The sequence below is a fragment of the Xenopus tropicalis genome, chromosome 1 (assembly GCF_000004195.4).
Source record: "Xenopus tropicalis strain Nigerian chromosome 1, UCB_Xtro_10.0, whole genome shotgun sequence".
NCBI classification, from domain to species: Eukaryota; Metazoa; Chordata; class Amphibia; order Anura; family Pipidae; genus Xenopus; species Xenopus tropicalis.
In genome coordinates, this window is record NC_030677.2 from 22,913,990 (window position 1) to 22,936,772 (window position 22,783).

Below are 22,783 nucleotides of genomic sequence, written 5' to 3' on the forward strand. Positions count from 1 at the left end.
CTAAATAGAAAATTGCCATTTTAAGAATTAAGGGCTGCCCCCTGGGATCATAGGATTCACAGTGCACACAAACAAGCCAAGGCACACATACTGTACATGTTAAGTTTGGCCATACATGCTAAGATCCACTCACGAAGTCGCCAAGTGAGCAGATCTTCTCCCCATAACCCAACTTACAGGTTGGCGATATTGGGCTAATTCGGACGTTATGGCCCTGGGGCCAAAGGATCGAATTAGAACGATGGGTATAGGTGTCCGTCGGTTCGGGGACCGCATCAACGATCCAATGTGGCCCCCGATCCGACTAAATTTCAAACCTGCCTGATCGAGATCTGGCCGATTTCAGGTCGAGCAGGCCTGTCGTTAGTCCCCATACACGGGCCGATTAAATGCTGGACCCATCAGCTAGTTCTGCCTTTTGCTCCCACACTACTTCCTGTTACAGTTAGAGCAGCATTATTTCCTGTCAGCTGATCTCTGAGGGAGCACACAGTCCATCACAAAATGGCAGCTCAAGGGAAAAGATGTAAAAGGGCAATATTTACTGATATATATATTCCAGTTTGATAAGATTCTTTAATAGGTCACTTAATATGATATAAACTATCTGTTGGTAAGGTATTCATTCTGGGGGTATAGTTTTCCTTTAAGCAGTCGGTGCTGGGGCTGTAGTTGCTGGCTCGGCAGTGTGGTGGGCCTGCCAGGCATTAGGATTAATATGAGCCTTATGACTCCCCGGCTGCTAAACACTGCAGGGTGAAGTTCAGTCGGAACCCATATTTAGCAGCACTTCCCTAAATCATTCCTAGCAGCAGTGCGACGTTTGGCTTAGAAATAGTGTTTAAAAACAAAATTTCTAAAGTCAGCTTGACCTTATAAAACTTTGAAATGATTGATCTCGACCAGCCAGTGGATTGTAAACTGTAGTTCTAGCCTTGGGGGTGCTGGGGGTTGCAGTTCATAAGAGCTTTTGCTTTTCTGTCCCTTCATGGCAGTGCTTAGGTGATCCTTCCCGCAGATACAAGTGGCTGCAGGTGCATTCCTCTCCTCAACACAAATTGATTTGATATTTAACTGTCAGTTCACGTTGCCTTGATTTTGTTATTCCTACATAATCAGCCTCAATCAACGTTCCCTGGCATTTTACTCTCCCACTGTATGTTGGTAAAACTTTCTAGTTTGCATGAGGGCTGTTTGGCCCTGGGGCACGTGGCTCACACATTATCCTACTGTGGGCTACATGGGCCAAGCACGGATTTTATTTATTACCAAGACTTCAGCTCCCTTTTTTTCCCATGCAGGTTGGACAGCCCCTAAATAAATCTTGTCCTGCCTTACTATTAACCGTTTCAGCCCCTTTCCCTAGCATCACTTTGCTTTAACAAACTTACTACCCTATAGCCCAGTTCACAGTCCCTCAGACTGTTGGGGGGGCCGGACTATAGTTAGTCCTCAAACTACTCCACCTCCCCACTCCCACTGCATCCTTACCCATGGCTAGATACTTGTCTGCCTTAGCATGATCCTTGGCCCCAGCATATAATGCCATGTGTCACACCGGCCACTGCCGGCCACGCTGTGGCAGACAGGTAGCAGCCAGGGGTGAGGACGCAGCGGGGGCGGGAGGTGGGTAAATGACCTTGGGGGGCCGTAGTGTGAGGACCCCTGCTATAGCTAGAGACCGGTCCTCCGCCATCTTGCCTTACTCTGCAACTATACTATCCAACACTACCAGTCTTTTACCCATAATTCCTTAGTTACAGTCCCTTGCCCTGGAACAGCCATACCCTGCTATACACAATATCCCACAGATACAGCTTACTCCCCAGAGGTAATCTTGCCTTACTACACACACTAGACCAGTGGAGAAAATCCACTTTTTAAACCAGCCAAAACCCACAGTGCCCTTTTTTCTACTTATCTGAAGTGAACATGCAAGGCACCATGTGAAAATGTGAGAGGATCTGACTACTGCAACATTGTCCCAGTGGTATGGGCAGTCAGGACCAACAGTGATGGAATTCGGGAGGAACAGACAGTGATTACAATAGCAATGACAGCTCTGCACATAGCAACATTGTGTCCCAGCTTTGTTTCAAAGACACCCTATAGAACTCTATGGGAAGCAGAGACAGGTGTGTGTTGGTGTCTGACTGGAGTGCAGCAGGTACAATGTTCTGTGCCATAGGCGTCAAATGAGCATTTTGCCCTTGGCATATAGAAAAGAGAAATATTTGCTTGTGGATATTTAGCTGCAAATTCAGCTTGTGACTGTTTGCCTAAGGCAGGGCAACATGGGATACTCTGCATTTTCAGCAAAGCTGAAGGAAATGTTAAAGGGCCCATAGCGGGCGAGGTGGTTATCTGCATTGTTAGCAGTCGCATTGCTTTGCAGTGTTGATGTAGATCCCCTTAGGCCAATGCACCTGCCATTGCTAAGGGTGAAGACCCACAGAGCTACTAATAGCAGCTACTTGTCACGGCTGCTAAAATAGACAATGCTGATCATTTACTGATAATTGTCTCTACGTGTGTTTTAGAGGCAATTCTCAGTATTGTCTATGGCAGGGGATTTTCTGACATTTAGTAGTTGTGACAAGTAGCTGCTACTAAGTAGCTCTGTGTGTCTTTGCCCTAAAAAGCATCAATGACCATTAAATGGGAAAGCATAGAAGTAGGTTTGCCTGGTTTCACCAGGGCCGCTCCTGCCATAACGCAAGGTGAGAACCTTGCTTCAGGCGGCAGTGAGAGGTCACCCCTGGTAACTCCAAGAGCCAAATTTCCGTCTTTGAAACTCCTCGAATGCTTTCCTACTGGCGAGACTATAAATCGCTGGTTGGAAAACATATGTGCCGCTTGGGCTTTCCATAAAGTGTTTGTGCCACCGCTACACGAGATTGTCCATCATTGACCTTACATAGCACCCAGTTTTAGAAAGCCAAAAAGGTGGCAACCTTACAAAGCCTTAATGACCCAAAATGTGTGGCCTGACACACAGAATCCCTTAAGTCATTTGGGTTCCATAGAAGAAAACCAGCAGCTACCCGACTTTCAGTGCCCTTTAGTGACTTGGGCCACTGTTGCACTGAGTATAGGGCTTGTGGGGGGTATTCAGTAAATAAGTCTGTATGCCTTTAACCTTACAAATGATTCTTCCCCTGTTCGTGTTTGTAGGTTCCCAAGACTTATAATCAAGGCATTAATTTATACTGTCTCTCCTTTTTATGTGCGTCCTGTTAATCATATGGGTGTGTGTGTGTTTGATCTCCCATTTACGTGCTTATATAAATACGACTATAAGCCACCAGCACCATTTCATCCCTTGAGCAAACTATCGTCTCTTATTAACAGAACCTGTTCTGCGCTGCTGGGTACATACCTGCCCAAAACTGCACTTACCTGCCGGGCCCACGGAATCCTTGCTGTGCATGATGGGATATTTGTACTTTATTGCATGTGTGTCGCAGCCACATTAATAAGTCATGGTGCTTTATCAGCTGCCGGCTACAGGTCCCCTTTATTCAATTATTTAGCAGCCTTCCCATTTAGCTTTGTTACGCGCCCTATCAGTTTTCTCTCCTTCAATCCACGGAGAAGAGAATCAATTTGTGCACCGTGCGAGGCCGGATGGCTTTCCTGGAAAATTGCAATCAATTTGCCTTAAGCTGGAGGATTTACCCACTCATCATCATGTGCCATTTAATTAGCCAACACGCTAGCCTGGGGGGCTTGGGGAATTAGCGGCCGGACTGGCTATGGATTCTAATGGCTGGTTTTCTGTGAGTGATTTGAAGTATTTAGTGAAGTGGCATCACTCCGGCTCCTATCAGCTGTATCCAGGTGAGTGCTTAGGCTGTGCGCTGTAGCAACCTGCGCCCCTCCTGTACTTGCTGAACTACACTCCCCAGCAGAAAATTCCATCTCCCCCCATCCTGGGCTGGATCCTTTAGCCGCCCAGTGGTGCAATGGCTTACCTTTATTTGATTAGAACCTTTTCAGGGTTGTTATGTAAGGAGCCGATGGGGAACGGCCTTATGTACTAGGAAATATACTGAGTTATAAAATATTCATTCATGTTGTAGCATGTTGTTTTTTTGCTGTAGCAATGTAATGTTATGCCCTAGTTTGTAGCTTCCCAGGCACAGTTTGTTTGAGTCCAAGTGCTGCTGTTTTTATTCTTTCACTTTAATTAATTGACCTAATGTGGCCATATTTAGAAATGTAACGCATGCCATTGTGCCTGCTGGATGTATTCAGCACCTTCTCACAGAGGAGCCCTTGCCTTTGAGCCAATGGCACTTAATGCCTCTCATACAAAGCAGCGGCAGTGCAGTGGTGCCTTATGGTTGAGCCGTTGAGTTTCTAGCCAAGCCTATACAGGCTCCTACACAGGAGTTGTTCCCCATCTTGAACTTATGCCACACCATTGGGTTACCCAGCTTCTTGTAATGGTATTTTCATACACCATGAATAACCTGTAAAATATATCCCTATAAATGGTGCTTAGTGATGTCATCAGTGGTGTCTTGAGGGAGCAGGCCCTGTGGAAGTAGGGGGTCCTGGACCAAGGGGTCTGCTTCCCCTATAGCTGTAGAGAATCCCCCCTTCCCAGCTGCTCTCCTACCTGAAAGGGAGCGGTGGGCAGTGGGGAAGGTGAGTGGGTGGGCAGGTAGTGGCCAGGTGTAGGGGTTGCAGTGCATGCTGGGCCCCTTTTGAAGATTTTTTTTTTTTGCCCGGCGCTCTGTGGTTATGCCATTGGATGTTATCATCTATAACTGGAGCTTAGCGATGTCATTTATGTCACATGATTTACTGAATGTTATGTATTTTAAGAAGCAAAGTACCCCCTTTCTGTGAAATAGCAGAGTTATCAGCTTGTAGCTTTGTGCCTTTATATCAGGGACTCTTAACCTATGGGTTGACTTGGGAGCACAAAATGGGTTATTGAACAGTTCCAAAAACATAAATTCCCAGCGCTTGGTTCTTGCTTCAGCAGTGACATGCTACCAGCAACAAGTGTCCACAGCAGTGCGTCACTCTATACCAGTCCCAGTGCTCTCATTGGCCATGAGTCTGGGTGGCTAATGCTTGAACCTCTGGGCAGTGACAATGATAAACCAGTAGGATCCCCAGGCACACACTGCTGTGTTGGAATATAACTACAATGAGCAGTAGGAGGGCAGGTAAGACAACAAAGTCCATGGCCCTTAGCCTACAGCCATGAACGCATTACTGGGAATCCTCTTCCAACTGGATATTAAATATAATAGTATGGTGGATGTTTAGTAAATGCAGATTAAATACACTTTGCAGCTAATAGCCAAAAGGAAAGAAGAAAGGGAGCAGGGCAGAGTCCTAGCTTGCGTTGATATATTTGTTCGCTGCCAGTACATTTGCGCTTCTGCCTTGGCACTAGGTAAATAGGCAGTAATGAAAATAACACGTCTAGAGGCCCTTTTTATTTGTTATGGGCTCTAAATGATGGTCTGTGTGAGGCCTCTTTGTTGTCTGTGTTGAGTTAACATAATTGTAGGGCTTCGGCGCATTCTCCCCAGTCATGCTGATTGCCCATTGACTGGCACAGTGCGCAAATCTGTGGGGGAGGCCCAATCATGCTGACAGTTATTCCCTGGCATTGTGCGGCATGTGAAGACATGATTACTGGCTGTCACTGGCACACACTCCCCGGATTAGATCACAGTGCACATTAAATGGCATCCAAGGACGAGTGGGTACCCACACTTGATTCTCTGAGGGAAATCGCTGAGAAAGTTTGCTACTCTCAGCAAGTGCATCATCCTCTCATGCTGTCTGGTGTATGAAGCTTATGGAGCTCCATACAGCACGGAGACCCATTTTCCAGGTTCTCACCCATAGGTCGAGAGCCCCTGATTTATAATTATATATTTTAAAGGGTGTTAGAATGGTAGGCCACATTTTTTTTTACTTTGCACACTGCCCCCTGGTTTGTACCCAAAGGTGCAGCTCAAGAAAGCTATTCCTTCCTATGAAAACAGCTCTAGCATGTAGGGCAGGGATCCCCAACCCGTGAGCCATATTCAAATGAAAAAAAATTGATGGGGAGCAACACAAGCATGAAAATGGTTCCTGGGGTGCCAATAAGAGCTATAATTGGCTATTTAATAGCCCCTATGTGGACTGGCAGCCTACAGAAGGCTCTGTTTGGCATTATATTGGGTTTTTATGCAACCAAAACTTGCCTCCAAGCCAGAAAAAATAAGCACCTGCTTTGAGGCCACTGGCAGAAACATCCAAGGGGTTGGGGAGCAGCATGTTGCCCCTGAGCCACTGGTTGGGGATCACTGATGTAGGGGAAGAGAGGGCAGTTATCCAAATAGATGCAGAATGACCCTTACATAGGTCAGTTTCCCATTGGGCTGTTCTATTTAGGAGGCTTGGTTTAAATTAGTGGATGGGATTGCCCACCCTGAAGGCCAGTTTGGGGTTTATGTGTTTTTTTTGCTGCTAGATATTCCTGGAAACCCAATCCTGAAGGCCAGTTAGGGTGAGATTTGGACTGAGTGCTTAGAGTCTGTCCAAGTTATTCTTGGAAATGTTACTGTACAACTCAAATGTCTGTGTTTCATAGATCTGCAACATAACATTTGGCCACAGAACTCGGTGGGATTTAGCATTGCCATTAATTACAGGTTATACCATACATCAGCTCTGTTTATTAGTCAGAGATCAGACTAAACATACAATGGGTTATGTATTTAAAGATCCTTTTCCCAGTTGCACTAACCTATAGCAGCCAATCAGCAAGAAGCATTCCTTGGTCACCTGGAAAAAGCAAACATCCTATTGGTTGCTATAGCCTACTAGCTTAATGCCTTTTATTACATATGGGGGTAGCTTTTTAAAGAATTCTCTTCATGTTGGTCAATGTGCATATTTGGAATGTGTTTGTAGAAACTATTGCAGCATGTTTGCCCTTTAACAGCCCTTTTCCTTGGCTTTTGTCTGTGCTAGCAGACCCTGATGGGTGCTTCTTGGCCAGCTGAGAGCCCCTTTTACATGTAGGCATCTCTCAACGCAGCACTATGGGCAACTGTGATAGGGACTTTCTGGTTCTTCTGCAAAGTGCGGTCTCCCATTAATGATATACAGTACTGTTCAGACCTGAAATGTATTTAGTGCATTCAGTTTGTTCTACTACAATGACTCATTGTTGCCTACTATTCTTCTGACATGCCAGGTACAATGTGGGGAAGTCAACCTATTCCCCTCCCATACTCCAACCAAAAGCCCGCTGCCCTTTCCCCAATAATACTCTATAAGGGTTATGGAAGACGTGGAGATTAGTTGCCCACAATAAATCTCCTCTGGAGCAGGTGACATCTCCTGAAGATCACCAGCAATAATGTAAACTGCCAGTGGATAAACATATGGGATGGTTTGGCTACCTCACAAAGCCGAAGCAGTTCGCGTTATCCCACTGGCCTATGGGAAAACACATTCAAGGGATTAGTTACCCTCGGTACAGGAGATTTATCGCTGGTGACTAATCTTCACATGTACCATCACCCTAACACCATAGTTGGAAGGAGAAGGCTTAACTCGGCCCATTGGTCACATCACCCAGTGGCAGTGCTGGATATTTTTATATTTATGCATAAAATTTGTGCGTACATACACTGCTTTCAATTTTTGCCCCCTTATGTAATAAAAGGTGCTAAGTTTCCCCAGGATTGGTAACTTATAGCAACCAATAAGATGTTTGCTTTTAAACAGGTGACCAGTAAATTCTACCTGCTGATTGGTTACTGCTTCTGGGTAAACTAAGTGCCTTTTATTGCATAACCCCATTGGACCTTTGTGAGAGATTCTCCCTGTATATTTTATGCTTATATTGGACCTCTGCTACCAGAGACAGCAGGGGCCATTAAGCCCTCAAGGCTGCCCCCCATGCATACCTTTTTAGCGTTGTAGCAGGTAAAGGGGGGCCACATGGCTTTACAGTTACCAAGAGCGGCTTCCCCTGGTAACCTGCAGGAGCCCCCTGAGGGACAGAGCCACTGAGAGCACAACATGTATATAAAGATGTATTATGCAGTAGTTATTTAGGTGAATATAGCTCAGAGCATAACACTGTTCTCATAATACTGGGTGGATATATTTTTGCTGTGACAGCAAATTATATAAGAAGATTGGTGCATGTGCCTTCCTGACTTCATGTAACATGCGTGTCGGAGCTTATAGGGTGGTAACACGCCTTGCACAACTCCCATTCAAGTGACTCACAGCCACGCATCAGTCTTGTGTTGTTAAAGGCCATTGTTTTGCGTCTTTGTGCTGACGAATGACATTTATTTCTTAGATTTGCTGCTGCTTGTTATCTTGGCATCAGGACATTCGTACATTAGTTCGTACATCTCATATAAATCCGATCAGCTAATATCCTAAGGCTTAATCACAACTTCTTGCTGAGCTACTTGTAGCGACCTACAGTATAAGTTCTGCAGTTTGCTATCCACACTGCTATCTATTCTCTGTGTGGTTTGTCCTGTATGCAACAAGCTTAACCGTGTTTCATTTCGCCATTCTTGCTCAAGATTTAAAGACCAATGTGGAAAATCATGAAGAACTAGAGTTAGATGTATACACCTGGATTTACACTTTTCACACATGCTTATATAGGCTTCTGTTCTCTTATTGGTTGATTGTATAAGCTTTTGATTTGCAGAAGCCTAGTGCTTGACCTTGTACCTAGTACTATGTGCTACAGTTTGGTTCTACCTACTGTCTGTACCAACGTTAGTAACACCCAGATCATCACAGCAGTTGTTTACAAATAAATTGTTTAAACAAATAGTTGGTGCTTGTAGATACTGTGCATGCAGTTTATATATTAATATAATATATATATAGAAAGACCGATCCAATATCTCAGGGTTGATTAAAGCCATTTATTAAAGGCAAACTTCATCCTATGCCCCCTAGTGAAAGCCGAAATGTGTTCCTTGGGAATCCTCTCCCTACGTAAGCACCCTTCAGATTATATTTCAGGGTCAGTGAACCACAGAATGAGTTCTAAGGTGCCTTTGTGTGTTTGTATAAGGCTATATGTAATATGTAATTGGGTCTTTTGAGAGTTCCCAGATGTATTGTGTGTGTATTTATGTGCAATATATGGAGTATTACAAGCTGGACCTTCAGAACTCTCAGGTGGCAAGGCCATGACAGATCTTTATTGCACAACCTATAAATGGAATATGTTTTTCAGTGATTTCTCACTTGCTGACATTCCTTATCTCTTTTTCAATTCCCAGAAAACAACTATAAAACCTTTTCCTACTGATTTTACAGTGAGAATGTTTCTCACACCCATCTCCGAGGCTTCACCCTGGTGGCCTCTCTAGCACTTCCTTCCCCTGCTTCATGTTCTGTCATGTTGAAATCTTGTTTGCAGCCTTTCCAAGTGTCCCAAGGAGCTCTGTTATTTTTCAGATTATCCATGCACACTTGGCAGCTAGTTCTTCCTCTAGGCTAATGAACACCCAAATATACATCTGTCAACCTGTTTAGTTCCACTCCTTGTCTGCACTGTGTCTCTTGCTGTCTTTCTAAATATCAGTTCCTTGGTTCCTCCCTCTGCTTTTTATCTTCATTCCATTGTCTAATGGAATCTTATGCAGGCCCTCACTATTAATAGAAGCCCGGTCCCACCAACACCAGAGATTGTTGCCTGGGGGTTGTCCATGAACACCCTTTCTTTTCTTCCTTCCTGTTCTGTTTTTCAACATTGCACCTTGCGCCTTCAAAACATGCTTCTTACTGACTCCAATAGCTGCTATTATTGAATTGCTTTTTGAACAGTTCAAGTCTCACTTGGAGGTCCACCCTATTTATTTAGGCATAGTTTTATCTAGTAACATAGTAAGGTTGAAAAAAGACATACGTCCATTATGTTCAACCATAATGCCTATATATAACCTGCCTAACTACAAGTTGATCCAGAAGAAGGCAAAAAACCCCATCTGAAGCCTCTCTAATTTGCCGCAGAGGGGAAAAAATTCCTTCCTGACTCCAAGATGGCAATCGGACCAGTCCATGGATCAAATAGTACTGAGAGCTATCTCCCATACCCCTGTATTCCCTCACTTGCTAAGAATCCATCCAGCCCCTTCTTAAAGCTATATAATGTATCAGCCAGTACAACTGGTTTAGGGAGGGAATCCCACAACTTCACAGCTCTCACAGTAACAAATCCTTTCCGAATATTTAAATGGAACCTCCCTTCTTCTAAATGGAGTGGGTGCCCTCGTGTCCGTTGGAAGGACCTACTGGTAAATAAAACATTAGAGAGGTTATTATATGATCCCCTTATATATTTATACATAGTTATCATACCACCTCTTCCCATACCCTTTACCAGCTTAGTTGCCCTTCTCTGGACCCTCCCTAATTCAATAATGTCCCGTTTGAGCCCTGGAGACCAGAACTGGACAGCATATTCTATATGGGGCCTTACCAGCGCTCTGTAAAGGGGAAGAATAACCCCTCCCGTGAATCTATACCCCTTTTAATACAGCTCAAAACCTTGTTTGCCCTTGCAGCTGCTGCCTGGCATTGCTTGCTACAGCCAAGTTTATTATCTACAAGGATTCCAAGGTCCTTCTCCATTATGGATTTGCCTAATGCAGTCCCATTATTATATCTATGATATAAAATACATTTTCTCCTCCAATCTTACTCTTATGGACTTTCAAGCTAGTTTTTCTGGTGTATCTAGAGGAGCAAACCGTTATTCTCTCCAGATCTTGCCCTAAGATGGCCATAAGATGGGCAATATCGGGTCAATCCAATAGTTCGGCACCAGGGTCGAATAATCGGATAACTTTCAGCTGGCCTTCAGGACAAGGACTGCAATAAAGCACTGATGTGCTCCTCACCCTGACAGGATTTTTAAACCTCTCTAATTGGTATCTACCCAATTTTGGGGAGATATCAGTCTGACAGGCCTGTCTGAGGGCCCCATACACGGGCTGATAAGTTGCCGATTCAGAAGCCTGGCGCATTTTATTGGCCCATGTATGGCCACCTTAACTAGCATTCAGGTTGAGCCCACTTTCCACTGGTCTGAGCCTCCGCAGGGGGGCAAGCCCATACATTTGGGAACAACTGCATATATGCAAGGTCAATAGCATTTGCAAGACATTTCTCCTTGACCTCAACCCCATTCCCTTCACTAGTTTCAGATAAAATTTCAGCTTTCAGCTCTTTCCTTCTTCACGCATCCACTGGCTGGGGGGGTGATTATTATTATTTGTTACACACATTTATGCATTATGCTTTTACAGACATTCACAGCGGCCCCTGGCCAAGCAATAGAGGCAGCGGTTCGTAACTGCTGGACAGTCTAACTTTGGCCTCCCTGTTCTAGATCAAAATCCTTTCTTTTCAGCCATGATTCCTGTCCTTGTTCACTTGTTTCTTCACTGCAATGTTCTGCTGGAACCATCCATGCTTCTGTGTTATTTAACTAAATCACATACTCCTTTCTCTGCAGAGCTGAATAGCACTGACCTGAAGGGATGCATCAGTGAGAACAGCCTGAGCAGCAATGCCAGCCTTCCAAGTGTGCAGAGCTGCAGGAGGCTGGGGGAGCGCAGAGTCGCAAGCTGGGCCGTGTCATTTGAACGCCTATTACAAGATCCTGTTGGTGTCCGGTACTTCACGGTAAGTGGTTTTCTTGCAGGCTAAGGGACCATCTATGTGTCCTGTGTTGGATTAATGGGCTTCATACAGCAGGGCAGAATGAGTACTTAACAGTTTATATCAGGGATCCCCAACCTTTCTTACTCGTGAGCCACAGTCAAATGTAAAAAGATTCGGGGAGCAACACAAGCACCATAAAAGCTAAGACTGGCTATTAGGCAGCCTCTATGCACCCTATCAGCTTACAGGGGCTTTATTTGGTAGGAAATCTTGTTTTTATTCAACCAAAACTTGTCCCAAAGTTATGAATTCAAAAATAACTCCCTGGTTTGGGGGCACTGAGAGCAACATCCAAGGGGTTGGGGAGCAACATGTTACTCCTGAGCCACTGGTTGGGGATCACTGGTTTATATCATATCAAGTGGCCTATAAAAGAATCTCGCCAAACTGGAATATATATATCAGTAAATATTGTCCTTTTACATCTTTTTCCCTTGAGCCACCATTTTTCATTGGCTGATGTACCCTAACATGTTTGTGTGCACCGTGAATTTTATGATCCCAGGGGGCGGCCCTTAGTACTTAAAATGACGATTTTCTCTTTAGGATTACCCAGTGGCACATACTACTAAAAACTATGAAGGGAGACTTCTGCAATGGGTAATTAACCCTCTCCATGGTTGCTACAGGAGCTTTCACAAAGAGATGTACAGAAATATATCAGTTATCACACTAAGGAGTTACATGCCCTTTAACATCCACTGTAGCTTGGCTTAGAGCTCATCCAAAAAGCACTTCTTATTTTTTGCCAATTATGTCAGTTTTCCCTTTTTTGTGTTATAAAGGTTATGTTTCCTCTTCCCAAAGAATTAAAAACAGCGCTGCATCCAAAAAGCCGCAATGGAAAATAAACACGGCCAATTTTGTCATACTTCTCTGGTTATCCTCTGTTGTCCAGCACTGCCTGCTGCCATGGGATGTTGGGAACTGTAGTCCAGTAACAACCAGAGGGCCCCAGTTTGGATATCCTGGCGCTACCACTCGCGCATGTTTTGGTGTTTTCCACTGCACTCTTGTTTGCATTTCTGCAGAGCGCTAGGATATTAAAGAGTTGTTTTCCACTGCCGGCTTACTGATGCGCCAATCAAGGTCCCTGCTATCTGGGAACTTAATGTTCCTTACACCACAGACCACTCTGACCTCTCTATTTGCTCCTTAGGCTCAAAGTAATTAATTATTGCCAAAAAGTCAAGATCATTCATCATGCAGCGTTAGAGCCTTAAGTCATGATTGGCTTTCAACATGGAAATGGAGAAAAAAGCCTCATAACAGTCCACCTGGTTTATCCGCAACTCCCTGATACATTTTACACTGTGTAAAGGTGGCCATACACGAGCAGATCCGCTCGCTTGGCGATGTCGCCAAGCGAGCGGATCTTCCCCCGATATCCCCACCTACGGGTGGGCGATATCGGGGACCATTTAGGTAAAAAAAATAATAATCCGATCGTTTGGCCCTGGGGCCAGACGATCGGATTATGTGGGCGGCAATGGGGCAGTCGGATCGGGGACCGCATCAACGAGCCGATGCGGTCCCCGATCCGACCAGATTTTCTAACCTGGCCGATCGAGATCTGGCCAATTTCAGGCCAGATATCGGTCGGCCAGGCCGATCTGCTCTCCCCATACACGGGCCGATTAGCTGCCGAATCAGTCCAAGGGACCGATATCGGCAGCTATAGTCGGCCCGTGTATGGCCACCTTAAGGTCCAAAAAAAATTGCCCAATTTTTTTTGCACTGTGCACACTGGATTGCGTTGTGTAAATGAGCCCTATGATGATTGCTCTTGGCTTAGTAATGTCGGGGCCACCCAGAGGACCCAGCCAAATTTCTGCTAGTTGGAGAGCTAGGGGGGCTTCCATGTTAGACTGCCTGTTGTCACATTCTGTTTAGGGCATTGCCGGCAAATGTCACAGCACAGGGTTTTCTTTGGTGCACTCCCAGTGAGTTTATGGGATGCCAATAAACAGGCCATGTGTTTAGGGCAGACACAAATGACTGCTTTGCTGGAGTAATGACATACAAATGGGCGCACAGTTTGTCACCTTTCTCTCCCCACTCCATCACTCGGCCCTTTGATTTTCAACGCCGCTTTTCACCCACAGCTGTTATCACCTTTTGGGGCCACATCAGTATGCGTGAGCACTGTGGGAACTGCTTCTACTACACAAAGGCTGAATATGTGTGTGTATATCATTCACTGTGGATGTTTAACCAAAGTTTAGTGTATCATTCAGTTGCAACCCACGGGGGAACGGGTATAAAAGCACATGTAACAGTCTAGAACAATGCATTTTATTCATTCGTTGATGAAGGGGGACATTATACAATAACCCAGCAGCATGATGTAGAGCATCATTATTCTGAGCAAATGTGCAGTTGGGCTTCTGTCCTTCTGTTCTGCCTCTGTGAAGCCACTAATGGTGGTAGCCTTACACAGGCAGATTTCAGCTAGGCACCCCCAACGGGCCTACCCGACCAATATCTGGCCCAAAATTGGCCATATCTCGATCGGGCAGATTTAATTCTCCCATTGGACCGTGGACCGTATCGGCTTGTTGATGCGGTCCTTGGTCTGATGGCTCATTTACCCACCGTTTTAATTTGATTGTTTGCTCTTAGGGTCACCGTTCATTTAAATTCTATTTACACTCTGTTATATAATTCCTTTAATCAGGGGTTCATGCTGACACCAAAAGGCTTATGCGCTAAATTAGGGATGAACCAGATCCCAGATCCATTTGGACTCATCTGAATCCCAAGGGCATGAAACTATATTTAAACTCTATTTCAACTCTTAAAGTGATACTGACACGAAAAAACGACTTTTTAAATTAAAAGTTCCCTATAGGTCATGTTGATCTTTTTTCACTGTTCGGGCTGGTTTTGTATGTAATTGTTACTTGAAGTTCCTAAACCTGACTGTCCCTTCTCAGCTTCTAATGCTAACGGCCTACTGCTGCACAAATATGGCCGCCCCCTCATAGAAGAACATGGGGGATCAGATAAGGAATGGAAAAGCATCAGCAAATACTTTTATGGCAAAATTATAAAGCTCATGCAAAGACAATGTTATGACAGATGTAAAAAAGTTTGGAGTTTAGAGTTTGGATTTCATTTGTGATTTAACCCAAACTTCTGTTGAGGATTTTGTATTTGTCCGAATCCAAATTGTAGATTCAGTGCATCTGTAAATAAAATGGAAACAATTCTACGTGTTTTCACCAATAATGCAGCAATTTCCCCTGGAATCCTCAATGTATTAATCAATACTGTCACAATTAAGTGTCTGTTATTAGTATTTGGTATTGAAATACAATACCTTCACAATAATTTTGTGATGGTTTAATTGCTCCCTCAGAGATCACCTGACAGAGCTCTGCCTATTCATTGGCTGATGTAACCTACCATGTGTATGTGTGGCCTTGATTTTTTTGTGTGCACTATGAATCGTATGAGCTGGGGGGGTGGCCCTTAGTTCTAAAAATGGCAATTTTCTAATGAGGATTATCCAATGGCACATACTACTAGAAAAGTACTAGTAAACGGGACCATGGGCCAGATGGTCCGGTAACACCAGTGCTGGTGTGTTTGCCAGGTTGCCAAATAAAGGAAGATGTTGATATGGCTTAACATCTATAATCTAATGGAACATTCTACAGATATTATGAATGTACATATTGCTTCGTGCCTTTCTAGTGATGATGACATTTTTGGCTATTTTACTGCTTTGGATTAGGGTTACTGCCACTGTGTTGGTGAATCCTATTTATACACTTTTTTTTTCCTCGTTACAGGAATTTTTAAAGAAAGAATTTAGCGAAGAAAACATATTGTTCTGGCAGTCGTGTGAATATTTCAGCCGCATTCCCATCCATGACAAGAATGAGGTAACTATTTAAATGATATTGATAGTGGGTCAGCAGCTGATGGACAACACTGAGTGTTGCAGGCCTGCCCTGCTGGCTCCATCTTGCTTTCCTGGCTCCATCTCATCCTACTGTTTCCATGTGACCCTACTTCTCACCATCTTGTCCTGCTATACCTGCTTTCCCCTTCAACTACCTATAGTAGCTGTGCCTATGAATACTGCATATATTTGTCTGGCTTCTTGACAGTGCTTTAGGAATTGGGGAAACCATGTATGCTTAGTTTTGTACACCAACAGGGATTGTAGCTAATTTGTGGCACAATGCAGGTATGGAATCTATAGGTATGGGACCTGTTATCCAGAATGCTTGGGACCCTGGGTTTTCCAGATAAGGGGTCTTTCCATTTGGATCCCCATACCTTAAGTCTGCTAAAAAATAATTTAAACGTTGATTAAACTCAGTAGGATTGTTTTGCCTCCAATAAAGATACATTATATCTTAGTTGAGATCAAGCACAATGTACTGCTTATTACAGAGAAAAAAGCAAAACATTTTTACAAATATTAATTATTTGATTAAAATAAAGTCTATGGGAGATGGGCTTCAGAGCTTTCTGGGTAACGGGTTTTCATATAATGGATCCCTTACCTGTATCAGAAATGTTCGGGACCTGGGGTTTTTCTGGTAAGGGATTTTTCTGTAATGTGGCTTACCATACCTTAAGGCCACTTAAACATTTAGACATTATAAAAACACACAATATGGATTCAAGCAGCTTAGTTACCACTAAGTACAAGCAACTGCTTTATTATTAAATGGAAAACCCATGTAATTAAATGGAAATATTATTAAATGGAAACCCATCAAAATTGATGCTTTTATCTGTTTAAATAGGTAACTATACCAAATATTAAATGCAAGTTTTGGAGCTTTCCTCATACCTGAACCTTATTTCTCTCCTAGCTCTCCTACAGAGCCCGGGAAATCTTCAACAAGTTCCTGAGCAGCAAGGCAACAACTCCAGTTAACATTGATAGCCAAGCGCACTTGGCCGACGATGTGCTCAATGCTCCTCACCCGGATATGTTTAAAGAGCAGCAACTCCAGGTACTTGCCTCCCACCAGATTTCGGGCAGAATCAAGCGATTGGGCACATGACTACTGCCTAAACATCAGAGCTGCACTTTCTGGCTTTGCCTGGGGCTCCTAGCTTTCCCACCATGCCAGGGGTCCCCTCTTCTCTAGCTCTGTTATGAAAACATGTTTGAAAAGACAACTGTTTTGTAACAGATTCAGTTTTTTTCATCCTCCAGATATTTAATCTGATGAAGTTTGACAGCTACACGAGGTTTCTGAAGTCCCACCTGTACCAGGAATGTATGTTGGCAGAAGTTGAGGGTCGGTCACTCCCAGATCCCCAGGAGGTTCCCAGCAGCCCCACGTCGAAGCACAGCATCAGCTCGGAACGATCCAACATCTCTACCCCGAAAAAGGTACTTGTCTATTCAGCTCTTGTCATCTCTGCTATTTCTCTTTATTGCTAGTCTGTACAACAATAGTGTATGGCCTTATTAATAAAAAGAGCAGGAGATTGTATTGTGCTGTGATTGCTGGGCCCCTTGGGACACAATAACACACTCCTGTTCGAAACAAATACGCCTCATTTACATTTTTTGCCATTTTATCACTTTTTATTATGCATTTGCTGTCTTTCTCATAATGATATGCACTCTTTATTGGGACCAGTTAATGGAAAGCCTGGTGCTTGGCACACAGGGCCTGTGGATAAACAGGCTGAGAATCGCCACCTACACAGGCATCAGCCGTTTCCTGCACACGGAGCCATTGCTTCAGCCCAGGATCAGGCACCAAGTGGATTTCAGCACTGAAACGCACAAATATGCATTTAGTCTCCAACACCAGTGCTGTGTGCCTACACCTGGACCGACCCAATGGCTCTGGGTGCAAGTACAGGAAGAGGCTGATGCCAGCGTAGGGGCTGATTCTCAGTCTGCGGGTAAATGACCTGCATCTGGGCCAATGCTTTGGTTCCGGGTGCAGGCACAGGAAAAGGCTGAAAACCAGCCCCTTCACTGGTCTTTGTCTTAGGCTGTTTCTGGCTGCTAAAGAAAGAGTTCCATTTTTGGCCCCGTTCAGCTGGCCATGCTCTCATTGACCAAAGAAATTAAAAACCAGAACAGCACAAATAATAGCACCAAAATAAATGGCACCTTTTGGATGCAATAGGATTAAACAATTCATTATTCCATCTTGGCTATATCCTGGATAGTACAGACGACATTTCAGGCCACAACCAACCTTTTATTAAATTCTCATTGGCACCGTACCCCTACACTGGGTCTCTTCTGGATAGCAAAAGTCAGAATGATTGGAAGGTGCACCCACTTAAATTGTAAAATGGCCCATAGCAGGTTTATTTGTGACAGCTATTCAAAATTTAGGGGGGAACCCTTCCTTCATCCTGACTGAGGCTTAAACTAGTACAAAAGGGAAATAATTGGGCTATTTGGTTGTACAGCAGAAAAGGCGTAATCTTAATGCAGCATGCAAATGTTAATATTATTTTGGCTTATCAGCTCCTGGCATTCCCCAACCCTCCCCTGCATGCAGAACAAGATAAGGATATCACGGTTTTGAGATTATGCATTGTTATGAATGTATTTTGCCCAATTCCTTTTTCCTGTGTGAAAGCAGCAGCTGAGTAAGAAAAACCGTTCCGGAAGATCCCTCAACGAAGAGTCCGGAGGTGAAGACGATAACGAAAGGAAGAAGAAAGGGGCATTCTTTTCTTGGTCCAGAAGTAAAAGCATTGGCAAGTCACAGAAGAAAAGAGAGAATGGGGAAATTTCCGCAGGTAAGAATCTTCACATCTGGGGTGTCTTGTTCATGAGGTCGGGTGATCACCTTGCCTTGGGTGGCACCCCTGCTGGAGCAGTAGATAGCCCTTTGCTTGAAGAAGAGCATTATTGCCCCTTTTATGCATTTGTAGGGGAAATACATTGACATTTCCGATGCTCAGGTGACATAAAGCAAACAGATACATAGATGATATAAACAATATGCCATATCTGAACCTTCAGGGTTATGACACAGTGGGCTACTTAAGGGGTGCTTTAAGCACTATGTTTTTATTTGCTTGACAAGGTCTTGTCGAGTGATATTAACCAAGAAAAGGCCAATGACGTACAAGCAGTTGTCACGTGATTCACATTAAAGACTATGTAGGGCTTGAGGGAACTTTGTACTGCCTAAAGCACTTGAAGTAGTCCGTTTGCCATTAGCTAATGACACGTGTAGCCAGCCATTTATTTCTTACACGTAGATAACGCCCGATAACCCCCTGTGCCTCCTGTCATTGACATAAACATAAAGCGAATAGGCAGTAGTTTTGTTTTTTGCCATTGGGTCTCCCCCCAACAGTGGAAGCTCAGTCAAAATATTCCTTTTCTGTTGTGCAATTGTTCTCCGAGCTGACGATCATCTTTCAACCTTCATCCAGCAGATTGCTCCCATATCAACGGAGGGAACAGCAGGAGGCGAGGATCGCAGGGCTCTGTGTCCTCCTCAGCGAGTCTTGAGCTGATTAACTGCGGCACTAATGGAAATGCACTCGAGGTACGGGCAGAATTAAAATTACATCATTTTCTTATGCAAAAGCCAATGTATAGAAGAGCTCTAAATTGAATTGTTATAATTCAGAGAGCAGATGCTTGTTAGTGTGCCATCTCTTTAACCCGTGTATACGCTGAAATGTAATTTGCTTGTAATTGCTCTAGCAGCTGTCTGAATCTGGGGAGAGCTCTATTCTCGGCAAAGAGCTAAAGAGCCGCTTTTCTTTGTTAAAGGGGAACTATCACAAAAGAAATAATATCAGCTATGTCGGATGGAAAAAAAAAACTTTCTAGTTATAATCAATTTTGTACTAGTTCTGAAATAATGAATTTTTTCTTTACAACCAACCTTACAACTGTAAGGGCGGTATTTATTAACAATGGGGACAAACATCACCGATGAGGCTGCCCATAGCAACCAATCAGGTCTTAGCTTTAGTTTTCTAACTTTGTAGGTGACCATTGAAATGCTGATTGGTTGCAATGGGCAACTTCACCGGTGATGTTTGTCCCCAGTGTTAATAAAGATGCCCGATGGTTACCCCAAAACAACACTGGTCTGTGTGCCATTTGCCTACTATCAGACTCCTGACACAAAACTGCGAGACAGATCACAGGGAGGGGGAAATTATATATTATATATTTTTCTAAATAATATATGTTGAGTGGCTTTGTACACAGAGGCCCACAGAGCCCCCCAGCAGGCCAATAAATAGTGAGTGTCTATGGCATCTTATAGCAGCCCCTCTGGTATTTGCCAGAACCCACAGATTGCCAGTCTGGCCTGACTGTAGCTGTTCAACAAGATTCTCCTGACTGATTATCAGACTGAGCCCCAGTCAGATCAGGGTACAAAGTTGTCTCTGCAAGTAGGCCAATAATGTAGCAGGATTTGGAGTCCTTGCCAGGATTCATTAGGACAGGGATGAAGCCATAAGAATAGAATTCCAAGGAAGGGAAATGGAACTGGTAAGGTTTTCTGCTGGCATATTTTAACCATAAGAGAAGCGCAGATACCTCTCTATGATGTCTGTCATTAGCAGGAATGATGGAAAGCAGACTTTAGCCAAAGTACGGTTTGTTTATTTTCTGTATATGTTCTACTTTGCCTGGAAAAGGACCCGCTGTTACATTATCGGTGCTTTCTTAGAACTTAGTGTCATCTGTAAGGTATTGGTATAATGGTTACTGGCATCAGTTATACTGGTAACCCATAGAACCTGGTGTATTATAAGAAGATATGTATCCCCTAATTTTTATATAAGGAAATTAGATGTATTGATATGGTCAAGTTTTTTGTAATGTCTAATTTGTCTGTATTTTTCAGTAGGGGGTACATTTATTCTGTACTAATATGGTGCAAAGGGATGTGCAGCTTCTGTGGCTGACTTACAGTTTGTAGGACTCTATAATAACTTTAGAATGCCTTAGGCCAGTGGTTTCTGATAGCGTGTTAATTTTGCTCCACCCTTTGCAGTTTGAGTCTTCGCGAGTGTCTTCCCTGCATGAGAAAGAGAAGGTCTCCAAGCAGTGTTACATCAGTCTTCCGGACGGTTCATCCTGTGCCATGGTTGTTAAATCTGGGCTCTCCATTAAGGATATGCTAAGTGGGCTGTGTGACAAACACGGATTCAACATCGCTGCTGTCGATCTTTTCTTAATTGGCGGAAATAAGGTACTTTTTCTATACCAAGTTTCTATAGAACTGTAGGTAAAGTAGGTGTTATTGTCTTCTGTCCCCAGCTGGTTGAATACTGCACTTTTTCTAGTATGTTCCTATGGCCTCTAGTTCATAAGGCCAATTAATTTACAAGCATTAAATGCTATGTATGTTACATTCCTTTCTGTTGTACTGTCTTCCCCAGGGTTTAATTGCTGTTTATTTTCCCATAAATGCTCGTTAAAACATGTATTGGTGATCTATAATTTCCTTTTTTTTTTTGTTTGTCTCATGAAGCCCCTTGTGTTGAGTCAGGACAGCAGTATTCTAGAATCTCGGGATCTCAGAATAGAAAAGCGGACTTTATTTCGGTAAGTAAAATATATACACGCACACATATATACACACACACTCTACTAATATTAGTGCTATGGTACGTAGGCTAGTGTTTTTTTCTCCTATTGAGCCCCCCAGTCTCTGATTGCTTTCCAGTTTTGTACGCACAGTCCATTCCATTGTTTTGCCTGCTTTGCAGAGTGGCTTCTTAGCCTAGACATGCTTTGGCATCTGTGTTGTAGGAAGCCGGCTACAGGCCATTTGCCAATGTGATTGCTACCTAAATGTGAAATCTAAACAAAGTGATTTTTTTTCCTCTATTTCCCCAGGTTGGATCTTGTTCCAATCAACAGATCCGTGGGTCTCAAAGCTAAGCCTACCAAGCCTGTGACAGAGGTTCTGCGGCCTGTGGTCGCTAAATACGGACTGAATCTTACTGAACTGGTAGCAAGGCTTGTAAGTAATTATTGGCTTCCTGGAAATTGACTCTGTGCTGTAAAATGTCCTTTTTTGGACCCTTAAATTGTATACTTTACTGAAATACCAAGAAACTAACCTGCACCAATTATTATAACCATAGAGCGGGGAGCATGAACCCCTTGACTTGGGCCTTCCCATCTCCAATCTGGATGGCCAACGTGTGGTTTTAGAAGAAAAGGAAAACCTCAGAGGGAAAGGTGAGTAGCAGTGCTGGTATTGGGTTTGAGCACGGTGATATAACCCAGTGTCATAATCTGTATTTTAGTATAATGATGTTCCGCTGTACCAAGGTTAAATCTGGTTGTATTTCTATAGTAATGGCCAGTCTGCCAAGTGTGAAATGAACATATTTCCAGCAGTGGCTGAGATCTCTAAATCTTGAGCAGACCCCATGGTCTTGGAGATCTGCATTGGCTACTGTGAAATGATAGGGTACACGCATCTCCTTAGCTTCTATTGAGAGGCCCTCATTGTTGGGATCAATGTCACGTGGCTATCTACATATGGCCAAAAATGGCAGTCGGGCCAGTGGTCTGATTACATAGGAAGCTGTTTATAGTGGCAGCCCACCTTATGAGGACAGGGGGTCACAGTACATTTGAAAGTAGCTTCAAACTGCTCTGTGCCTGTTATTCCTTGGAGCAACTGGGTCTGGGGCACAACACAAGTGGCAGAATTAGACCATGTGTTGTCCCTTCTAACCAGTATCCCCATTGTGATATCAGCAGGCACGGTGGCTAGGAGCAATGCCCTCACCAGCAGATGCTACAGTCATATTAGATATTTGGCTTTCATGAGTTTTATAATGGCCTCCCAGTACTTTGTATAACATTGTGGAAAGGAATAGGGCATTTGTCTCATTCTCAGTTGTGTAATGTTCCATAAAATTTGCTGAGCTGAGACATAAAAGCAGTTGGAAATGAAAGCAACACCCAACAATTCAGTTTTTTTTTTCCAGTTCATAATGCCATTTTAATGAGCTTTTTACTGTGAGAATAATTTCATCTTTGTGGGAGTTTTTAGGCTGTAAAATGTGCATCAGCTTATCATTCGTTTAATTG

The 22,783-nt window shown here is 43.7% G+C and overlaps 1 protein-coding gene across 3 annotated transcripts in view; it reads left to right on the forward strand.

The window, feature by feature from the left end:
- The window catches only part of rgs12 (regulator of G-protein signaling 12), an 83,102-nt gene that overhangs the window by 54,764 nt on the left and 5,555 nt on the right, over positions 1-22,783 (forward strand). The window contains exons 5-14 of one of the 3 annotated variants that reach the window (XM_012955733.3): positions 11,534-11,703; positions 15,540-15,632; positions 16,578-16,721; positions 16,928-17,107; positions 18,327-18,489; positions 19,135-19,250; positions 20,724-20,921; positions 21,204-21,277; positions 21,572-21,698; positions 21,823-21,919. In XM_012955733.3, coding sequence (XP_012811187.1) covers positions 11,534-11,703; positions 15,540-15,632; positions 16,578-16,721; positions 16,928-17,107; positions 18,327-18,489; positions 19,135-19,250; positions 20,724-20,921; positions 21,204-21,277; positions 21,572-21,698; positions 21,823-21,919 — 1,362 coding nt within the window. The remainder of the gene's footprint in view (positions 1-11,533; positions 11,704-15,539; positions 15,633-16,577; positions 16,722-16,927; positions 17,108-18,326; positions 18,490-19,134; positions 19,251-20,723; positions 20,922-21,203; positions 21,278-21,571; positions 21,699-21,822; positions 21,920-22,783) is intronic. The other 2 variants (XM_012955736.3, XM_012955735.3) reach the window with 2 other exon arrangements.